The sequence below is a fragment of the Takifugu rubripes genome, chromosome 1 (assembly GCF_901000725.2).
Source record: "Takifugu rubripes chromosome 1, fTakRub1.2, whole genome shotgun sequence".
Taxonomy (NCBI): domain Eukaryota; kingdom Metazoa; phylum Chordata; class Actinopteri; order Tetraodontiformes; family Tetraodontidae; genus Takifugu; species Takifugu rubripes.
Genome location: NC_042285.1, coordinates 15,939,637 through 15,955,967, shown reverse-complemented (window position 1 = coordinate 15,955,967; position 16,331 = coordinate 15,939,637). Strand labels below are relative to the sequence as shown.

The 16,331-nt window shown below is 42.3% G+C and overlaps 1 protein-coding gene across 23 annotated transcripts in view; it reads left to right on the top strand.

Moving 5' to 3' along the window:
- The window catches only part of mycbp2 (MYC binding protein 2), a 42,545-nt gene that overhangs the window by 23,901 nt on the left and 2,313 nt on the right, over positions 1-16,331 (top strand). For 5 of the 23 annotated variants that reach the window (XM_029837351.1, XM_029837395.1, XM_029837363.1 and 2 more), the window contains 36 exons: positions 2-208; positions 555-610; positions 678-793; positions 934-1,031; positions 1,248-1,364; positions 1,744-1,884; positions 3,079-3,156; positions 4,147-4,368; positions 5,337-5,469; positions 5,551-5,676; positions 6,783-6,989; positions 7,764-7,868; positions 8,389-10,023; positions 10,149-10,318; positions 10,407-10,654; positions 10,750-10,917; positions 11,000-11,157; positions 11,247-11,446; positions 11,594-11,743; positions 11,824-12,002; positions 12,149-12,305; positions 12,442-12,666; positions 12,824-12,889; positions 13,013-13,252; positions 13,360-13,449; positions 13,541-13,621; positions 13,703-13,969; positions 14,113-14,396; positions 14,505-14,601; positions 14,687-14,806; positions 14,915-15,016; positions 15,094-15,222; positions 15,346-15,478; positions 15,561-15,664; positions 15,881-16,069; positions 16,160-16,267. In XM_029837351.1, the coding sequence (XP_029693211.1) occupies positions 2-208; positions 555-610; positions 678-793; positions 934-1,031; positions 1,248-1,364; positions 1,744-1,884; positions 3,079-3,156; positions 4,147-4,368; positions 5,337-5,469; positions 5,551-5,676; positions 6,783-6,989; positions 7,764-7,868; positions 8,389-10,023; positions 10,149-10,318; positions 10,407-10,654; positions 10,750-10,917; positions 11,000-11,157; positions 11,247-11,446; positions 11,594-11,743; positions 11,824-12,002; positions 12,149-12,305; positions 12,442-12,666; positions 12,824-12,889; positions 13,013-13,252; positions 13,360-13,449; positions 13,541-13,621; positions 13,703-13,969; positions 14,113-14,396; positions 14,505-14,601; positions 14,687-14,806; positions 14,915-15,016; positions 15,094-15,222; positions 15,346-15,478; positions 15,561-15,664; positions 15,881-16,069; positions 16,160-16,267 (6,906 nt within the window). The remainder of the gene's footprint in view (position 1; positions 209-554; positions 611-677; positions 794-933; positions 1,032-1,247; positions 1,365-1,743; positions 1,885-3,078; positions 3,157-4,146; positions 4,369-5,336; positions 5,470-5,550; positions 5,677-6,782; positions 6,990-7,763; positions 7,869-8,388; positions 10,024-10,148; positions 10,319-10,406; positions 10,655-10,749; positions 10,918-10,999; positions 11,158-11,246; positions 11,447-11,593; positions 11,744-11,823; positions 12,003-12,148; positions 12,306-12,441; positions 12,667-12,823; positions 12,890-13,012; positions 13,253-13,359; positions 13,450-13,540; positions 13,622-13,702; positions 13,970-14,112; positions 14,397-14,504; positions 14,602-14,686; positions 14,807-14,914; positions 15,017-15,093; positions 15,223-15,345; positions 15,479-15,560; positions 15,665-15,880; positions 16,070-16,159; positions 16,268-16,331) is intronic. The other 18 variants (XM_029837452.1, XM_029837391.1, XM_029837358.1 and 15 more) reach the window with 17 other exon arrangements.

The window sequence follows — 16,331 nt, the reverse complement described above, 5'->3', positions numbered from 1 at the left end:
GGTGGAGGTCAAGGCTGTTCCTGTGTCACAGAAGAAGTCAGTGCAGCCTGATAATGTGAAAAAGCTCCAACGGCTACCTGGAAACTCCTCACCTTCCTCCTCTGGTCCTGATCTCACTTTTGGAGGTTTGCCAACCCCCAAGCTGGAAGCCACCTATGAGCCAGTGATTGTGAAAGAGGCTCGATATATTGCTATTACAATGATGAAGGTCAGCCTTGTGTAGCTCACTTTATATCACATTTGTTTTCATTTAACGTTTTGACACCTATTAGACAGCTGGGAGCTATTTTTGGGAGGGTTCCTTCTGCAGCCACTGTAAAAAATATTTCATTGAGAAAACCTTTTGTGCTTGCTATGCACAAAAAGGAAAAATATATTTATGGATGAGTTCTGGGCAAGGAAAAAGTCTAAATACCAGACCAAGTAAGAAAGAAAAGCAATCAGAATTAAAGATTATGAATGAATTAATCAAACACTGGTGTTTTGTTATGAAGAAGGTTTTTTCCCTCAGTATATCATAGTTTTTAATTTCCATATGGGCTGTTGTTTTTCAGGCATATGAAAACTACTCCTTTGAAGAGCTACGCTTTGCTTCACCTACACCAAAGAGGTAAGTGAGATAATACAAAGAGAAAAATCTGCTCGGATTCTTTTTAATTAATGGCCACTTCCCACAGACCCAGTGAGAATATGCTGATTCGTGCCAACACAGATGGAACCTACAGTGCCAACTGGACCCCAGGAGCTGTGGGACTTTATACAATCCATGTCACCATTGACGGCATTGAAATAGGTATGTCAGTGTATCTATAAGAGTCTTTTTCACAATCTGATAATGGCCAACAAGGGGGAACTGTAACAACTTTGCTTTTTACTTCATCTTTAAATGCGTTTGCAGTGTAACACAATAGAATACACTCTTTTCTATTTTAGATGCTGGTTTGGAGGTTGAAGTCAAAGACCCGCCCAAAGGCATGATACCACCTGGCACTCAGATGGTCAAACCAAAGGCTGAACCTCAGCCTAGTAAGGTGAGCAATTCATCACTTCATAAACAGAAAGGTTCATCTAGCTGCTGCTGAAAACGAGGCTTAAGTGTCAGCTTTGGTTGTGTCTTTGTGTGCATCTGGACGCATACTCGTCTTCACTCTAGTTGAACGAGTTCAGTCTCTTGTGTCTTACTCCACTTTTTCTCTTCTATCATTTCCTGCTGTTAACAAACTCTGTCTTACCTTTGCTTCTCTCAGGTCCGCAAATTTGTGTCCAAGGACAGTGCTGGTCTGCGTGTGCGTAGTCACCCCTCCCTGCAGAGTGATCAGATAGGTGTAGTGCATGTTAATGGCACCATCACTTTCATTGATGAGGTAATTGACTCCAGAGGAATTATCCCAGTTAGTAAGATTTCAAAAGACAACTTTTTTTTTTTCCACATCCAAAACATTTTAGTTTCCTAGCCTTGTGAACGTCCTTTTTTGAAACATATCTTGAAAATTGTGATCAATTTTACATCTACAATTGAATTGAAAATTAAAATTATATAGGTTATTATGAAGTAATTACCTCATGGTTGTGCTTGTAGTATTTTGCACTTTTCCGTTCAGCACATTATCTTCAATCCACGCTTCAGTAACACAACTGGAAACTGGGCCAATAACTCTAATCACCACAATAAAAAGATCAACCTAACCTCAGATCTGATGTATGGGTGTACCTATGTTCATCGCTCTGTTTCTGTGCCTATAGATTCACAATGATGATGGTGTATGGCTCAGGCTAAATGATGAGACAGTGAAGAAGTATGTTCCAAGCATGAATGGGTACACGGAAGCTTGGTGCCTCTCTTTTAACCAGCATTTGGGCAGGACCCTCTTGGTCCCAGCTGATGTAAGTAGAAGAGAGCCCGGTGGGTAGTCTGTATGTTTAATGAAGACAAACACCTCTGTTTAATTGGTAAAAGCCAAAGAGCTTTTTGTTTACGAGTAGTAGCATTTAAAGGACTTGGACATCGGACCTGCAAATGAACACAGTGCATGGTACATTGAGAAATTCAGTCTGTTAAAGCCTTTTTTGCATGAAATGTCCATATGAGCAAAAGGAATACCATTTATTTTACTAACACACTGCAAAAGAATAGTAGTTTGGAGTGTGCATGCATTGCAACTCTTGTTTGAAGGCCCTCAACATGGCTCAGTTTTAATCACAGCCCTCACAAGTACTCACAACCTAATATTGTTTAAGTACTGCTTTGGTATAATACAGTACCGGTATTCTAACAATCAGATGAACCCCAATGCATGACTTGACAGATGCTGGAAAAGGTGTTTAAAAACTCTTTTGTCTTGGTGAAGTTGATTGGTCTGCATTGTGGAATCTTTTTTTCACCACTACCTCTTAGTCACAGTTCATAAACACAAAATGCATCATGGGGCTCCAAGGGTTTCTTCTCATTTTGCTCCATGCCTCAATAACCACCAAAATACATTGCAACAAATGAATCTGGCTGGGTTTATTTATGAAATAATACCATGGTAACAGGGAATTTGATGTTCGAATCCAGGTGGTTTTCTGTCATGAAGCAGCTGCTCCACAGTTACTTTCTATAGGTAATAGTGTCTATATGGTCCTACAATTCCATATTTGCATTGGGATGCATTAAATGCTTAAAGGCTTCCATGTAAGGTCTCTGAACAGCATGGCACACTACATCACCCCAGTGGGAGAATTTTTTTGGAAGTTTCGAGTTTGGAAGTTTCTATGGCTATTGTGGTCGTATTATATTTATAAATAATGACCCTACTCTTTGGTAAGTGTTGAAAAGGCTATGTATATGGCTTCAGTTCTTCATGGCCTCCCTTTTTTTTTTTTATCAGTTTTGAACAAATTATTTGAGTAGCCTCACAAAATCCGACTGTCTTCATTTTCTCGATCTGCAATAAGGACTGTTGCAGGAAATTCCAAAGGAGTCGGTCTAAAATATGTTGGTCTTCCAAAAAAATAAAAGCGCATTTTCCCCCATCATGTTTTCTCTTCTCTCAAGCCAACTGTTACTTCTTGACTGTCTTACAATCTGTTGCTCAGAGTGTCTTTAACGCTAGCCAAGGAGTCAGGGATTTGGGATTGTTGTCGTGGACTCCCTTAACTGTATTCCCACCACAGGTGAGTCGTGTGAGGGAAGAAAAACATTGCAGTACTGCAGCATAGCTTATGTTACTTTTCATCTTGAACCCCTTTTCAGTCTGCGCTCATTGTTACAATCGCTGTTAAAACATGCGTACGCCCATGAACCACAGTTGCATGGTTAAGTGTCATTGTAATGATTTATTTGTATGGTAATTTGTTGTCGGTGCTGACCGTTTGGTATACACCTGCAGTGATCACCATTTGGAATTTAATTTATATAAGCTTGTGTGTTGCATGTGCATACTGTCAAATAAGAGCCAGTCTGTTTTTGTTTAAAAGGCCTCTGATATATTTTCTACTCCTGAGTCATAGCATGCCTCCCTGACTCTACTGACTGTGTGCATTTTCTTTTCTATGACTGCATCCATTGTCTAATGGTCATTTGATTGTCACTGGAGAGGAGGAGGGGTGGGGACTTGTAGCAGCATTACTTTTAAAGATGATTTTCCCTTCATGTCATGTGATATACAAAACAAGAATACTTGAATACTTGACACCATGCATTTAAGATGGGACAGTGAGTAATCTACATCTCCTGCATGTTCAATTATGTGTAAAAATTACAGACTAGACAAAGTAAAAACTATGAATTACTACATGATTGAATTAAGGCACAATGTCCTGACTTGAGATTTTAGCTGTACATGAATGTATAGATTAGCAAATGCTGTCAGTCTTCAGTGCTTCTGTTCTTGTCTAGAAGCCATTCCCAAAATATTTACTGCATAAAAGGCTTTCAAATCTGTAGTGGTGATTGTTTTAAAAATGTTTTACTTGAAATATAAAAGGTTTTTCTTCTATGTCAATATCAATCTCCCAATGCGGTGTTTTCTACAGCACTGACCTTTTAAATACCCCCTTCCGAAACAATTAATGGTTCCATATTATGTTATGACTCAGCATTTCTGCAGCCTTCCTTCATCTTACTGTGCTTTTAGCCCTGATCTGTACTCTTAACTCTTGCAGGAAGTCAAGGGCCAATCAGAGGACAACATAAAGGAGGTGAGCAGCTGCCCTTCCCATGATGCCCCCATTCGGGTGCAAGACAGGGCAGGGCAGGGCGGCCCAGGGATTTATCAGGTAGTGAAGACTGGCCCCTCTGGTCACAACATCAGAAGCTGTCCAAACCTTAGGGGTATCCCCATTGGAATGTTAGTTCTTGGCAACAAGGTCAAGGCCATAGGCGAGGTACGCACTCCCCCCAAATAATGCAACTTTTTTTTTGTGGCAGGGTTTAGATTGATGATTTGAAAAATCACATATTTTGTTGCTGGTAACGCTGTGTCATAATTCCCTGAGCTTTAAAAACCTTGGTTGTCTTCAAATGAACTGACATTTAATATCGCTAATTTCTCAATCTAACGCATGTACGTTAATTCTCTCCGGGTGCGGATTAGTATTCTGTATCTTGCTGCCCGTCGAGCTCATGCCAACTTCTGTCGCTGCAACATTTTCACCTGCTTCCTACTAATTCTGGTCTAATGAGGTCACTGCAGTTTCAGGGTGTCGCATTCAGACATTTCAAGACTCCTAAGTGGAATTCAGAATGCTGGAGCCTTCTTGTGCCTTTGCTGTATCTTTCTTACACTTTTGTCAGTCTTGTCAGCCACTTTGAACTGTGCAAGTTTTCTTTTGGCCTGGTGCTCGTGGAGCCTCCCCTCTTTTGGATATGGCCTCTCATTGCCTGCTGTGGTGTGTCATGCTGTTCAGTTATTCTCTTCTCAACCTGTACTGGAGTGCCTTGTTTGGATCTCAGAGGTGCCTTCTGCACATACTAATACTTTCATCTATGTCTTTGTCCAAAAAATATACGATATTTCAGGAATTTGAGAAAAACAACCTCATGCATTTACCTTTCAATAAGCTACCTCTTTCTTATAGTAAGTTTTTTTGTTTTAATTTGTCATATCAGCTATATCAGTTTTGTCCTGCAGTGTCCGAAAATCAAATTCACATGATCTACTACTGTGGATTTTGTATGTGTCAATCAGATTAATGGAATGTTTGCATGTCATTGATCAACTGTAATGGAGTGTGTGTTGTGCTGTAATAACGCAGGTGGCTGTCTCCGTAGCTACGGGTTGACAAAGTGTGTAAATGTCTTGACTATGACCTTGTTCCCTGAGTGTAGATAAAGAGTGTTGTTTGTGTATCAGGTGGTCAACTCAGAGGGGTCCTGGGTACAGTTGGATAAGAACAGTGTAGTGGAGTTCTGTGAGAGTGATGAAGGAGAGGCCTGGTCACTGGCAAGAGACCGTGGTGGAAATCAGTATCTTCGCCATGATGATGGTAAACTACACTAAACAAAAGGGGAGAATTTGTTGCGCTCAAAACAATTTGCAAGTTTTGTGATTAAATTTGCTTTTACAGAACAAGTACTGGTAGAGCATGGGGCACAGACTCCACCACCCAGCCCCTTTTCTGTGCACGCCTTCAACAGCCCCGCAACGTCTAATGGAGCGCAGGGCTTCGACTATGGGCTCTCCAACAATAAAGGTGAGGCTAGCTTGGTGTAAAGTGGGTTTAAAGAATAGTTGATTGAATTGAATAAATATAGTTTCATCAGTAGTCATTGGTCATTTTAGTGTTCAACTCTTTAATAAAAAAAACCCATTGAATTTCTTAATCTTCTCCCTTCACTATTCTTTACAGTGTGTCAAAGTTTATCCACCAGCTTCTCTGTGTATTTTATTCATGCATTCTTGCTTTTTTAAAAATCTGCAGCCTAACATCTTTGCAATGTTAGGCATATTTCTCCAGATGCATGTGCCAATTAAAACTACTCTATGCTCTCTTCTGTTGTTGGTGTTTTGGTATAACCTTACACCATTACACCAACAACAGGCCCCGGAATATGTGTTTGTGATTGCACCCATTCACTTTTGTTGCTGTAAATTAGCAACAAAAGATCTCCTACTACCACTGTGCTTCTTGTCATTGTAGAAGAAAGCTTTATTGTTGCATTTCAGCAAATGACCGCAGACTCTCTTAACCTCATATAGTATGTGTCTGCACTAGATAGATCACAAATCTCATTTTTCATGCTAAATTCAATAAGCCTTACAAATGTCTGGAGACTGATGGAGATATCCCTGAATATGTTTATTCAGAAAGCTAATAGCGTATTATGCCTTCACTACTACACATTATAATTAGAAATTTGCAATCTATGCAGCGTCACACAGTATTCAAATTGCCGAAGTTGGAATACTTTCACAAGTTTTTCCTTGTTTCTTTACAGTTTTTTTTTTTAAAAACTATAGCCCATTTTCCTAAAGGAAATACAATGTTGCAAGTCACACACATTGTTTACACGTGGTCTTTGCAACTGCAAACTGTATATGAGCCATCAGATTGAGGGATTTAATTAAGTTACATCTGTGGGTTGGAGGTATGAGGTTACCTTCTAGATGAATTATGACCCAACTCTCTGAGCCGACCAAAGAAGAGATGTCCTTACAAGTCCATAGTTTAGACTGAAGATTTCATTAATTTAAGATTGATTCATAGAAGATAAACTCTGAATGACCCTCACCCCCACTGAAAACCTCAAACCGTATCATAAGCCGTAGTTTCCCCATCCTCTGTGTCCATTTCTGCAGGTGACCGGTTGAGTGCCATACTGAATTCCATTCAGTCTGGGCCATTTCTCCCAGCTGCTCCCTCTTCCTCTGTATTTGAACAAGCCGCCCAACCTCCTTCCTCCTCCTCCTCCTCCTCCTCCTCCTCTTCCTCCTCCCTTGTCCACAGCCCATTTGTGTTTGGACAGTCCCCCTCCCAACTGTCACAGCCACAACCACAGCTTCTGAGTAAGTCTGTTTGACAGTGCTTGGTTGCACAGTTGTTCATCATTTCCCCTCCAGTATTTTTTCTTCTGGTTCGTTTCGTATTAATTTTGCCTTCTGAAGATTCTGAGGAGAGCAGGAATGAAGTGTGACATATAACAGTGTGTGTGATATAGCGTGCTGAAATATCCCTCGGATGTCCTTAACAAACCCTCATGTCTCATACCACACGTAGAGCAAACTAGTTAGGTGAGGATGCACTGGCAGGTGCATTTGAATTTGCTTTTTAATGCTTAAACTGGACTAATTATCTATATAACAAAATACATTTTGGCCATGTAGTGAATAATAAGATAAGGTGCGTCCTCTGTCTGTCAGCTGTGTTCCTTCATTATCATTTGCACATCCTCTATCAACCAGCCCAGCGCATAATTGCAAATAAAAACACCATCAACTAGTTTGGCTACGATTGAGTTCACAGTAATATTGACAGCGATTACAACATATTCATCATCATGGCCATCATCAGACCTCCAGCTGTCTAAACAATCCAAACAGCCTCCCTATTCTACTGCTTAATCAGGTGCACAAATTATCTCAGGTTCTGGAATTTCTGCTACTATACCTTTACAAGTCTTTAGTTTCTGTACCTCTTTTGATCTTCCCAGAATGGTTTTGTTGGTCTCTAAAGGTCTTTAATTGACCTCATAGCTTGTGCTCTCTTATTTCTCCTCTGTGTGGTGGTTCCTTTGCATTCCATGGCTCGTTTGTTTACTTGCTTCACTATTTCCGCTGTAGATGGTTCATCACGCAACCTTGCTTCTCGTGAGCGTGTGCACAAAAACAGTGTGTCCACGGCTGGGCATGGTACTGCTCTCTCATCTGTCGCTCTAAGGCAAAAGGGTGGGTAATCACAGCTTGCAAGCCTCCCTCAGTCAGAACTGAGGGATGGCAGCAATTCAGTAATATCAAAAGTTTACTTTTTTTAGTAAAATGAAAACATTTTGTAGGATCAATTTAAAAATATGAAGTTAAATAAGAAATTTGAATGTGAATTTTGAACATAGCTGCAACTGTACGGTTTGGACCTTAAATGACAAAGCTGCTAATTTCTTGTCTTGGCTTCATTCCGTTAAGGTCAGGACTGGGCTGGAATCCATCTTTCACTAGCTCATCCATGATTGTCAAGCTACCATTTCCATATCAGTATTTACTTGCTAAAAGCTGTGGCTGAAACACCCAGCTAGTCAAACACATTTCTTGCCTTTGGGATTCTTTTTTGTCTTTCAAGTGTTCTATTCATTTGGTCTTGTGCTTTCATCAACATTATATTATTTTGTTTGCATGATCTGTAATTGTAGATTTGGTGGTATTTCTAAATGATACCTTTTATTAAATTGAATTGTACATTATAAACTTATAGGTGAACAAGGAAACGTGACCTCTGGTACTCGCCCCATTTCCCCAGCCTCCAAACACCGGCAAGAAAATCGTTTGCCAAAACAAGAGAGTCGGGGAATTCGCTCATCTGACCAGACCAGAGTAAAAGCAGGGGATGGAGGACTCTCAGCCAGTGAAGCCCTCATTCTTCGGTCTGACACAGCCAAATTGAGGTCTGACTCCCACAGCCGTTCTCACTCACCGAACCACAATACTCTGCAAGCCCTTAAAGCAGATGGGAGAACGCCAGGACTTCGCACCGACTCCCCAAACCCTAGCTCTCGCTCCTCTTCGCCCAAGCAAAAAATGGTGTCCTCTTCAGGCAGGTCTAGTCCCTCCAGCACCTCCTCCCAGAACTCACCTTCAGCACACCATGACAAAAACCTGCAACCTAAACTTAGTCCCTCATCCAAAGCTCACCTCGACCCGCCCAGAGAGAGATCCAAATCAGATTCATACACTCTAGATCCAGATACACTTAGAAAGAAGAAGATTCCACTGACAGAGCCTCTTAGGGGCAGGTCCACCTCACCAAAACCTAAGCTATCACCTAAAGATCCAAACAAAGGAGTGATCACTAACACAGAGAACCGTGTTCCTTCTCCACATGTGACCCAAGAGAACCTTCACAGTGAAGTTGTTGAAGTGTGCACCTCTAGCACTCTTCTCTCTGAGGATGGCAATGATGAGAATATAGAGGTCCATAATGCTGACGAAGGCTCCTGTAAGGTACATTTTAGCATTGGCAAAGCCCCTGTCAAAGAGGAAATCGAGAGCCGGTCTTCACCCAAAGTCAGCCGCAAAACCTCCAGTCGGCACACACGACCTAAGAAGGACAAATCTGGACCTCTGTTCAAAGGGGAGAGTACATCCCGAGTCACAGAACCGGTAAAACAGGCCATGTCACCATCTGTGGCAGAATGTGCAAGAGCAGTCTTTGCAGCATTCCTTTGGCATGAAGGCATTGTCCATGATGCAATGGCCTGCTCATCTTTCCTCAAGTTTAACCCAGACTTAACCAAAGAGCACGCCCCCATCCGTAGCTCTCTAGGAGGACAAGGTTCTGAGGAAAAAGAGAGCAAATTAAAGAATCGCCACTCTTTAGAGATCTCCTCTGCACTTAATATGTTTAACATTGCTCCACATGGGCCAGACATTTCCAAAATGGGAAGCATAAACAAAAACAAAGTGCTCTCCATGCTGAAAGAACCTCCACTGCCTGAAAAGTGTGAAGACGGGAAGGGGGAAGCCATTTCCTATGAGGCAACTTCCCATTCGTCCATGAGAGCAAAATCAATCTTGCCATTGACATTACAACATCTAGTGGCATTTTGGGAGGACATTTCTATGGCCACCATCAAAGCAGCAACCCAGAACATGATCTTTCCCAGTCCAGGATCAAGTGCCATTCTGAAAAAGAAGGAACATGAGAAGGATAGTAAAAAGACCAAGAAGGAGAAGAAGAAAAGGGAAAAGGCAGAGGTTCGTCCGAGAGGTAACCTATTTGGAGAGATGGCACAGCTTGCCATGGGAGGACCTGAGAAAGACACAATCTGTGAGCTGTGTGGGGAATCTCACCCTTACCCCGTCACCTACCATATGAGACAGGCTCACCCAGGTAAAAACACCATACACGGCATTTTGTTTATTCATCAGATATCATTTTGATCCAAGTTTTTTTTTCTAAATTACAAACTGATCCTTCATTTTCCATTCTTGCATTGCTTTGTTTTCTTTTGCTAGGTTGTGGCCGCTATGCTGGAGGCCAGGGCTACAACAGTATAGGCCATTTCTGTGGTGGCTGGGCTGGTAACTGTGGAGATGGAGGCATCGGAGGGAGCACCTGGTATCTGGTTTGTGACCGCTGTCGGGAAAAATACCTCAGAGAGAAACAAACTGCTGCTCGGGAAAAGGTGATGGTGCAGAACTTTGTGTTCCCACAGAATTGTCTATTTTTACTGCTTAAACTTGAATCGGGCTCAATTTGTTTGTTTTTGCCAGGTTAAGCAATCAAGGAAAAAACCTCTGCAGGTGAAAACTCCAAGGGCACTGCCCACTATGGAGGCCCATCAGGTGATTCGAGCAAATGCTTTGTTCCTGCTGTCACTCAGCAGTGCCGCTGAGCCCAGCATGCTGTGCCATCACCCTCCCCGGCCTCTGCACTCCCAGCTGCTCCCCAGCCTCAAGGAGGGAGTATCAGATGAACCCCCAAACAAAATGGGCTGTCTGTACCTCCAGACACTAGCAAGGTATTTTTAGTATGTTTTATCCAGGACATAAACTCCAACACTTAAAAGGATTGTAAAATGATGAGAATGTCTTCCACTCTTCTCTCACCCTTCAGGCAACACACTGAAAACTATGGCGCCTACCCAGATGATAACCTCTTTCAAGATGAGATGCGATATTTACGCTCAACATCTGTTCCTGCACCCTACATTTCAGTCACACCAGATGCCTGCCCCAATGTATTTGAGGAGCCAGAGAGCAACATGAAGTCAATGCCCCCTAGGTGATACTGTGATTTAGGAATGTTCTTTTGGCCTTTTATTTTATTTTCTATTCCCAGTTTATCAAAATATTCTCTCTTTCAGCCTTGAAACCAGTCCAATCACAGACAGTGACACAGCAAAGAGAACCGTGTTTCAGAGGTCTTACTCAGTTGTAGCATCTGAGTATGACAAGCAGCACTCTCCTTCTCCTGCCCGGGTCAAAGCTGTTCCTAGACGCAGGGTCCACAGTGGTGATGCAGGTAACAGAAATTACTCTGTGTAAATAATGTTTACTCAAAGAAACATGATGTATCATCTGTAAGTAACACTAACCCTGCGTATTACACAGAGGTGGGATCTTCGCTCTTACGACACCCCTCTCCAGAGCTATCCAGACTGATCTCAGCACATGGCTCACTCAGTAAGGGGGAGAGGAACTTCCAATGGCCGGTCTTGGCTTTTGTTATTCAGCACCATGATTTGGAAGGTCTTGAAGTGGCCATGAGGCATGCACTGAGGAAGTCTGCCTGCAGAGTGTTTGCTATGGAGGTATGCCTGCGATATTTATTCAAGTATGGGCATTTAACAGACAATGGCTGCAGTCAATGATGTGGTAGATTTATGTAAATGTGTCGTTCATGAATAGAAATTCCACTCTTGTTTTCAGTCATAAGACTAATTCTCTATGTCTGTCAGGCATTCAACTGGCTGCTGTGTAATGTGATCCAGACCACGTGTCTGCATGACATCCTCTGGCACTTTGTAGCATCTCTGACTCCATCACCATTTGAACCCGAGGATGAGGAAGATGATGAAAACAAGGGAAACAAAGAAATTGTGGAACAGGTAATTCCAACTGAGTGATTAAGCATCAACATGGAAACATGCAGCAGGCGTTTTGCTTTACTCTTACATTTTCTAATTAGGAACACCTCCACCTACAGGAAAGAGACCTTGGGGTTTGTGAACACCCTCTGTCCGACATTGTTATTGCTGGGGAGGCAGCTCATCCACTCCCCCACACCTTCCACCGCCTCCTTCAGACTATCTCTGATCTCATGATGTCACTTCCTAGTGGAAGCTCACTTCAGCAGATGGCACTAAGGTACAGTTTGTAAATTTTTTTTAGTATCAACCCACAACTAGCTTTTCATATTTTCCTTTTCACCTGATGAAACTTGAGAAATCATTTTTAGTTAAAGTGTTCATGTAGATTTTATGGCAATGTAATCGAGTGCTTTGCTCTTTTAGGTGCTGGAGTCTCAAGTTTAAGCCTTCTGATCACCAGTTTCTCCACCAGAGCAACGTTTTCCATCACATAAACAATATCTTGTCCAAGTCAGATGATGGGGACAGTGAAGAGAGCTTTAACATCAGTGTACAGTCAGGCTATGAAGCAATGAGCCAGGCAAGACAAATTACTACTAATCCATTAGTACATGTGATTTGTATTCCTGGCCGGTAGTAACAAAATAAATTGTAAATATTGTTTAGTTTGCATCTCTATCAATGGCATTGTGATCATAAAACGTATGTGATTATAGGATCTATGTATGGTGACCTGTCTGAAGGACCTGACCAGTGTAGTAGACATCAGGACATCCAGCCGGCCTGCCATGATCGGCAGCCTTACAGATGGTTCTACAGAGACCTTCTGGGAATCTGGAGACGAGGACAAGAACAAAACCAAGAGTGTTACGATCAGCTGTGTAAAAGGCATTAATGCTTCCAATGTGTCTGTTCATGTAGACAACTCCAGAGATCTTGGGGTAAGACATTAACACCATGTTCATTCTGAGGTAAAACACTGCTTGTTATAGTGTAAATGAAATGCAACAGAAATCAGAATTGAACTGTGGTAAGTGCTGTGGTTGGGTGCTGATGGTTTTCATTTGACCATTTTTTATATTTTCCTTATGTCTACAGAACAAAGTAACATCAGTGACATTCCTTTGTGGAAAAACAATAGAGGATCTCTGCAGAATCAAGCAGGTATGTGGCTATTTTTCCACTCTTGCAGAGACTTTGTTTCACTATAGGTCGACATATATTTCAGGTGCTGTAGTGACTCTTTTAGAAGTAACTGACTAGAAACCATGTGTCCTTCCTTTCAAGGTCGACCTTGATTCACGTCACATGGGCTGGGTGACAAGTGAGCTTCCTGGCGGGGATTATCACGTAATCAAAGTTGAACTGAAAGGCCCAGAGAACACCCTCAGGGTTCGTCAGGTGAAAGTCCTTGGTTGGAAAGATGGTGAAAGCATTAAGATTCTGGGCCAGATCTCAGCCAGTATGGCTCAGCAGAAGAACTGTGAGGCAGAAACGCTCCGAGTGTTTCGTCTCATCACGTCCCAGGTATGTCTCCATTTATTTATTCTCATTTCTTTTCTTTATTATTTCTCCCTACTCTATCTGTCATATTACAGGTTTGCTCATTGTCCTGTGCTGTATTTTTCATATAGGTCTTTGGAAAACTTATATGTGGTGATGCAGAACCAACACCAGAGCAGGAGGAGAAAAACTTGCTTTCATCACCTGAAGGAGAAGATAAGGTCAGCACTGACATTTAGCAAAAGTCAATTTCTAATGTGAATTAAAAACTTGTTACTTTTAATTACATACTCTGAATTGTATTATCCATAGGTACCATCAGATGCAGACCTCAAAGAGCACATGGTGGGGATCATTTTCAGCAGAAGCAAACTAACAAATCTCCAGAAACAGGTATTTGGCTCCGTGAAAGACTCACCATGATATTAGAAACTCCATTTTGTACTTATTTCATGTATTCGTCTGGATTTCCAGGTGTGTGCACACATTGTCCAGGCCATCCGGATGGAAGCCACGCGTGTGAGGGAGGAGTGGGAGCATGCCATCTCCAGCAAGGAGAATGCCAACTCCCAGCCCAGTGATGATGATGCATCATCAGATGCCTACTGTTTCGAGCTGTTATCCATGGTCCTGGCTCTAAGTGGCTCAAATGTTGGCCGTCAATATCTAGCTCAGCAGCTAACACTCATGCAAGATCTGTTCTCTCTGCTACACACGGCTTCTCCAAGAGTGCAGAGACAGGTGAGAGGGGGTACAAACCATTTGTATAGTACTACATTTTAGCCACATGCTTTTTGATTACTTTAAAAGTGTTCTTATGTTTTCTTGTGAATCAGGTTATTTGTCTTTTAGTAAGTAATTTTCTCTTTAAATCCAAATCTCAGGTCACCTCACTGCTTAGACGGGTCCTCCCAGAGGTCACACCAGTACGACTTGCCAGCATCATTGGGGTGAAGGCTCTGCCACCAGCAGACATCAGTGACATCATTCACTCCACAGAAAAGGGCGACTGGAATAAACTCTGTATTCTTGACATGTTCTTGGGCTGCATTGCGAAAGCTCTCACTGTGCAGCTGAAAGCCAAAGGCACAACCATCTCTGGCACTGCCGGCATGGCAGTTGGTAAAGGCGTCACCACTGTCACACTACCCATGATCTTCAACTCCAGGTGAGTGAGCTGTGACCACACATCTTATACTTGGTGACATTTTCTGTTCGGCCTGAACATTTTTTTTCGCAATGAATGAGATTTCTCCTTTTTTCCCCTCATTCTCAGCTACATTCGCAGAGGGGAGAGCCACTGGTGGATGAAAGGTTCTACTCCTCCCCAGATAGCAGAAATAATAATAAAACTTGTTAAAGACATGGCAGCTGTAAGTCATTATTTGTATTTTTATGTTTTATTAACGAAAAGGCTCCAAAGGCGTGTACTTTTCTCAATCCTATTCTTTGTTTTAGGGGCATCTTTCAGACGCTTGGTCCAGAGTCACCAAAAATGCAATAGCTGAAACTATCATAGCCCTTACCAAAATGGAGGAAGAGCATCGGTCTCCTGTACGGTGTATTGCCACCACAAGGGTATGGACTCAAATATTAAGAAAAGCACACTTATCAATCATATTCAAACTGGGGTAGCCACTGACATCAAACCCTATTTTCACAATTGTATTTTCTTTTGCCTGATAGTTGTGGCTGGCATTAGCTTCGCTTTGTGTGCTGGACCAGGATCATGTTGACAGACTTTCTTCTGGGCGCTGGATGGGCAAAGATGGACAGCAGAAACAGATGGTGAGCGCCATATAATACATTAAGAGCTTCATTTTACGAAAGTTGGCCAAAACTGATTTCTTGCTAATCTATCACAGCCCATGTGTGACAATCACGATGATGGCGAGACAGCAGCCATCATCCTGTGTAATATTTGTGGTAACCTCTGCACCGACTGCGACCGCTTCCTCCACCTGCACCGACGGACCCGCTCTCATCAGAGACAGGTCAGATGTGAACATCAATCCTCCCATTTTTAGCACAGTTGTTGCTTTCACTTCTACAACATTTAATCTTGGAAGTTGATTTTGGATTGATATATGATGTATTCTCTCTGCTGCTGCGGACAGGTTTTCAAAGAAGAAGAGGAAGCCATAAAGGTGGACCTCCATGAAGGTTGTGGGAGGACTAAGCTCTTCTGGCTCATGGCTTTGGCAGACTCTAAAACAATGAAGGCCATGGTAGAGTTCAGAGAGCAAACAGGTAATTAAAATGTTTGAATGCAACTGATTTCATGACCCTATTGCATTTTATCTTGAATCTGAGCCATTTAATATTGTTGTAGGTAAACCAACGTCCAGCAGCTCTGATGCCTGCCGCTTCTGTGGTACCAGGAATGGAACTGAGCTCTCTGCAGTGGGCAGTGTCTGCTCAGACCCAGACTGTCAGGTAACCTTAACCGTCCAGTTTAAAAACCTCAGCAAGTACTTGTATGTATTTATGCATACATAAATATTAGCTCAATGGAAGCATAGCATAGTTCAGCTGTTAATTATTATTCATTAGATTTGCAACAAATCACAATTTTAGACTTATAAGGCTGAATGCTGGTCAACCAAGTTTTGCTGTAGTAGAGAGTACCAGTCTCTCCCATTTGTCATTCAGGAGTATGCAAAGCAGGCCTGCAGTAAAACCCATCCTTGTGGACACCCCTGTGGAGGAGTCAAAAATGAGGAGGCCTGCCTCCCATGTCTGCATGGCTGCGACAAGAGCACGGGTTGCCTGAAACAGGATGCAGATGATATGTGTATGATTTGTTTCACAGAGGCTCTTTCAGCAGCTCCTGCCGTACAGGTGACTCAGTTACTAAATATATGTCCTTTCCATGTAAATGTTTCCATTCTGATTGTTCTGATCTAAAGATTAACTTGTTTTTTTACCCAGTTGGACTGCACCCATGTGTTCCACCTTCAGTGCACTCGCCGCGTTCTGGAAAATCGCTGGCTTGGGCCTCGAATCACGTTTGGGTTCATGTTGTGTCCAATTTGTAAGGTACAGCACTCTATGAGCAATGACGAGACGAGAAAGGTTGTCCACATCATCTCTGATGTATCTC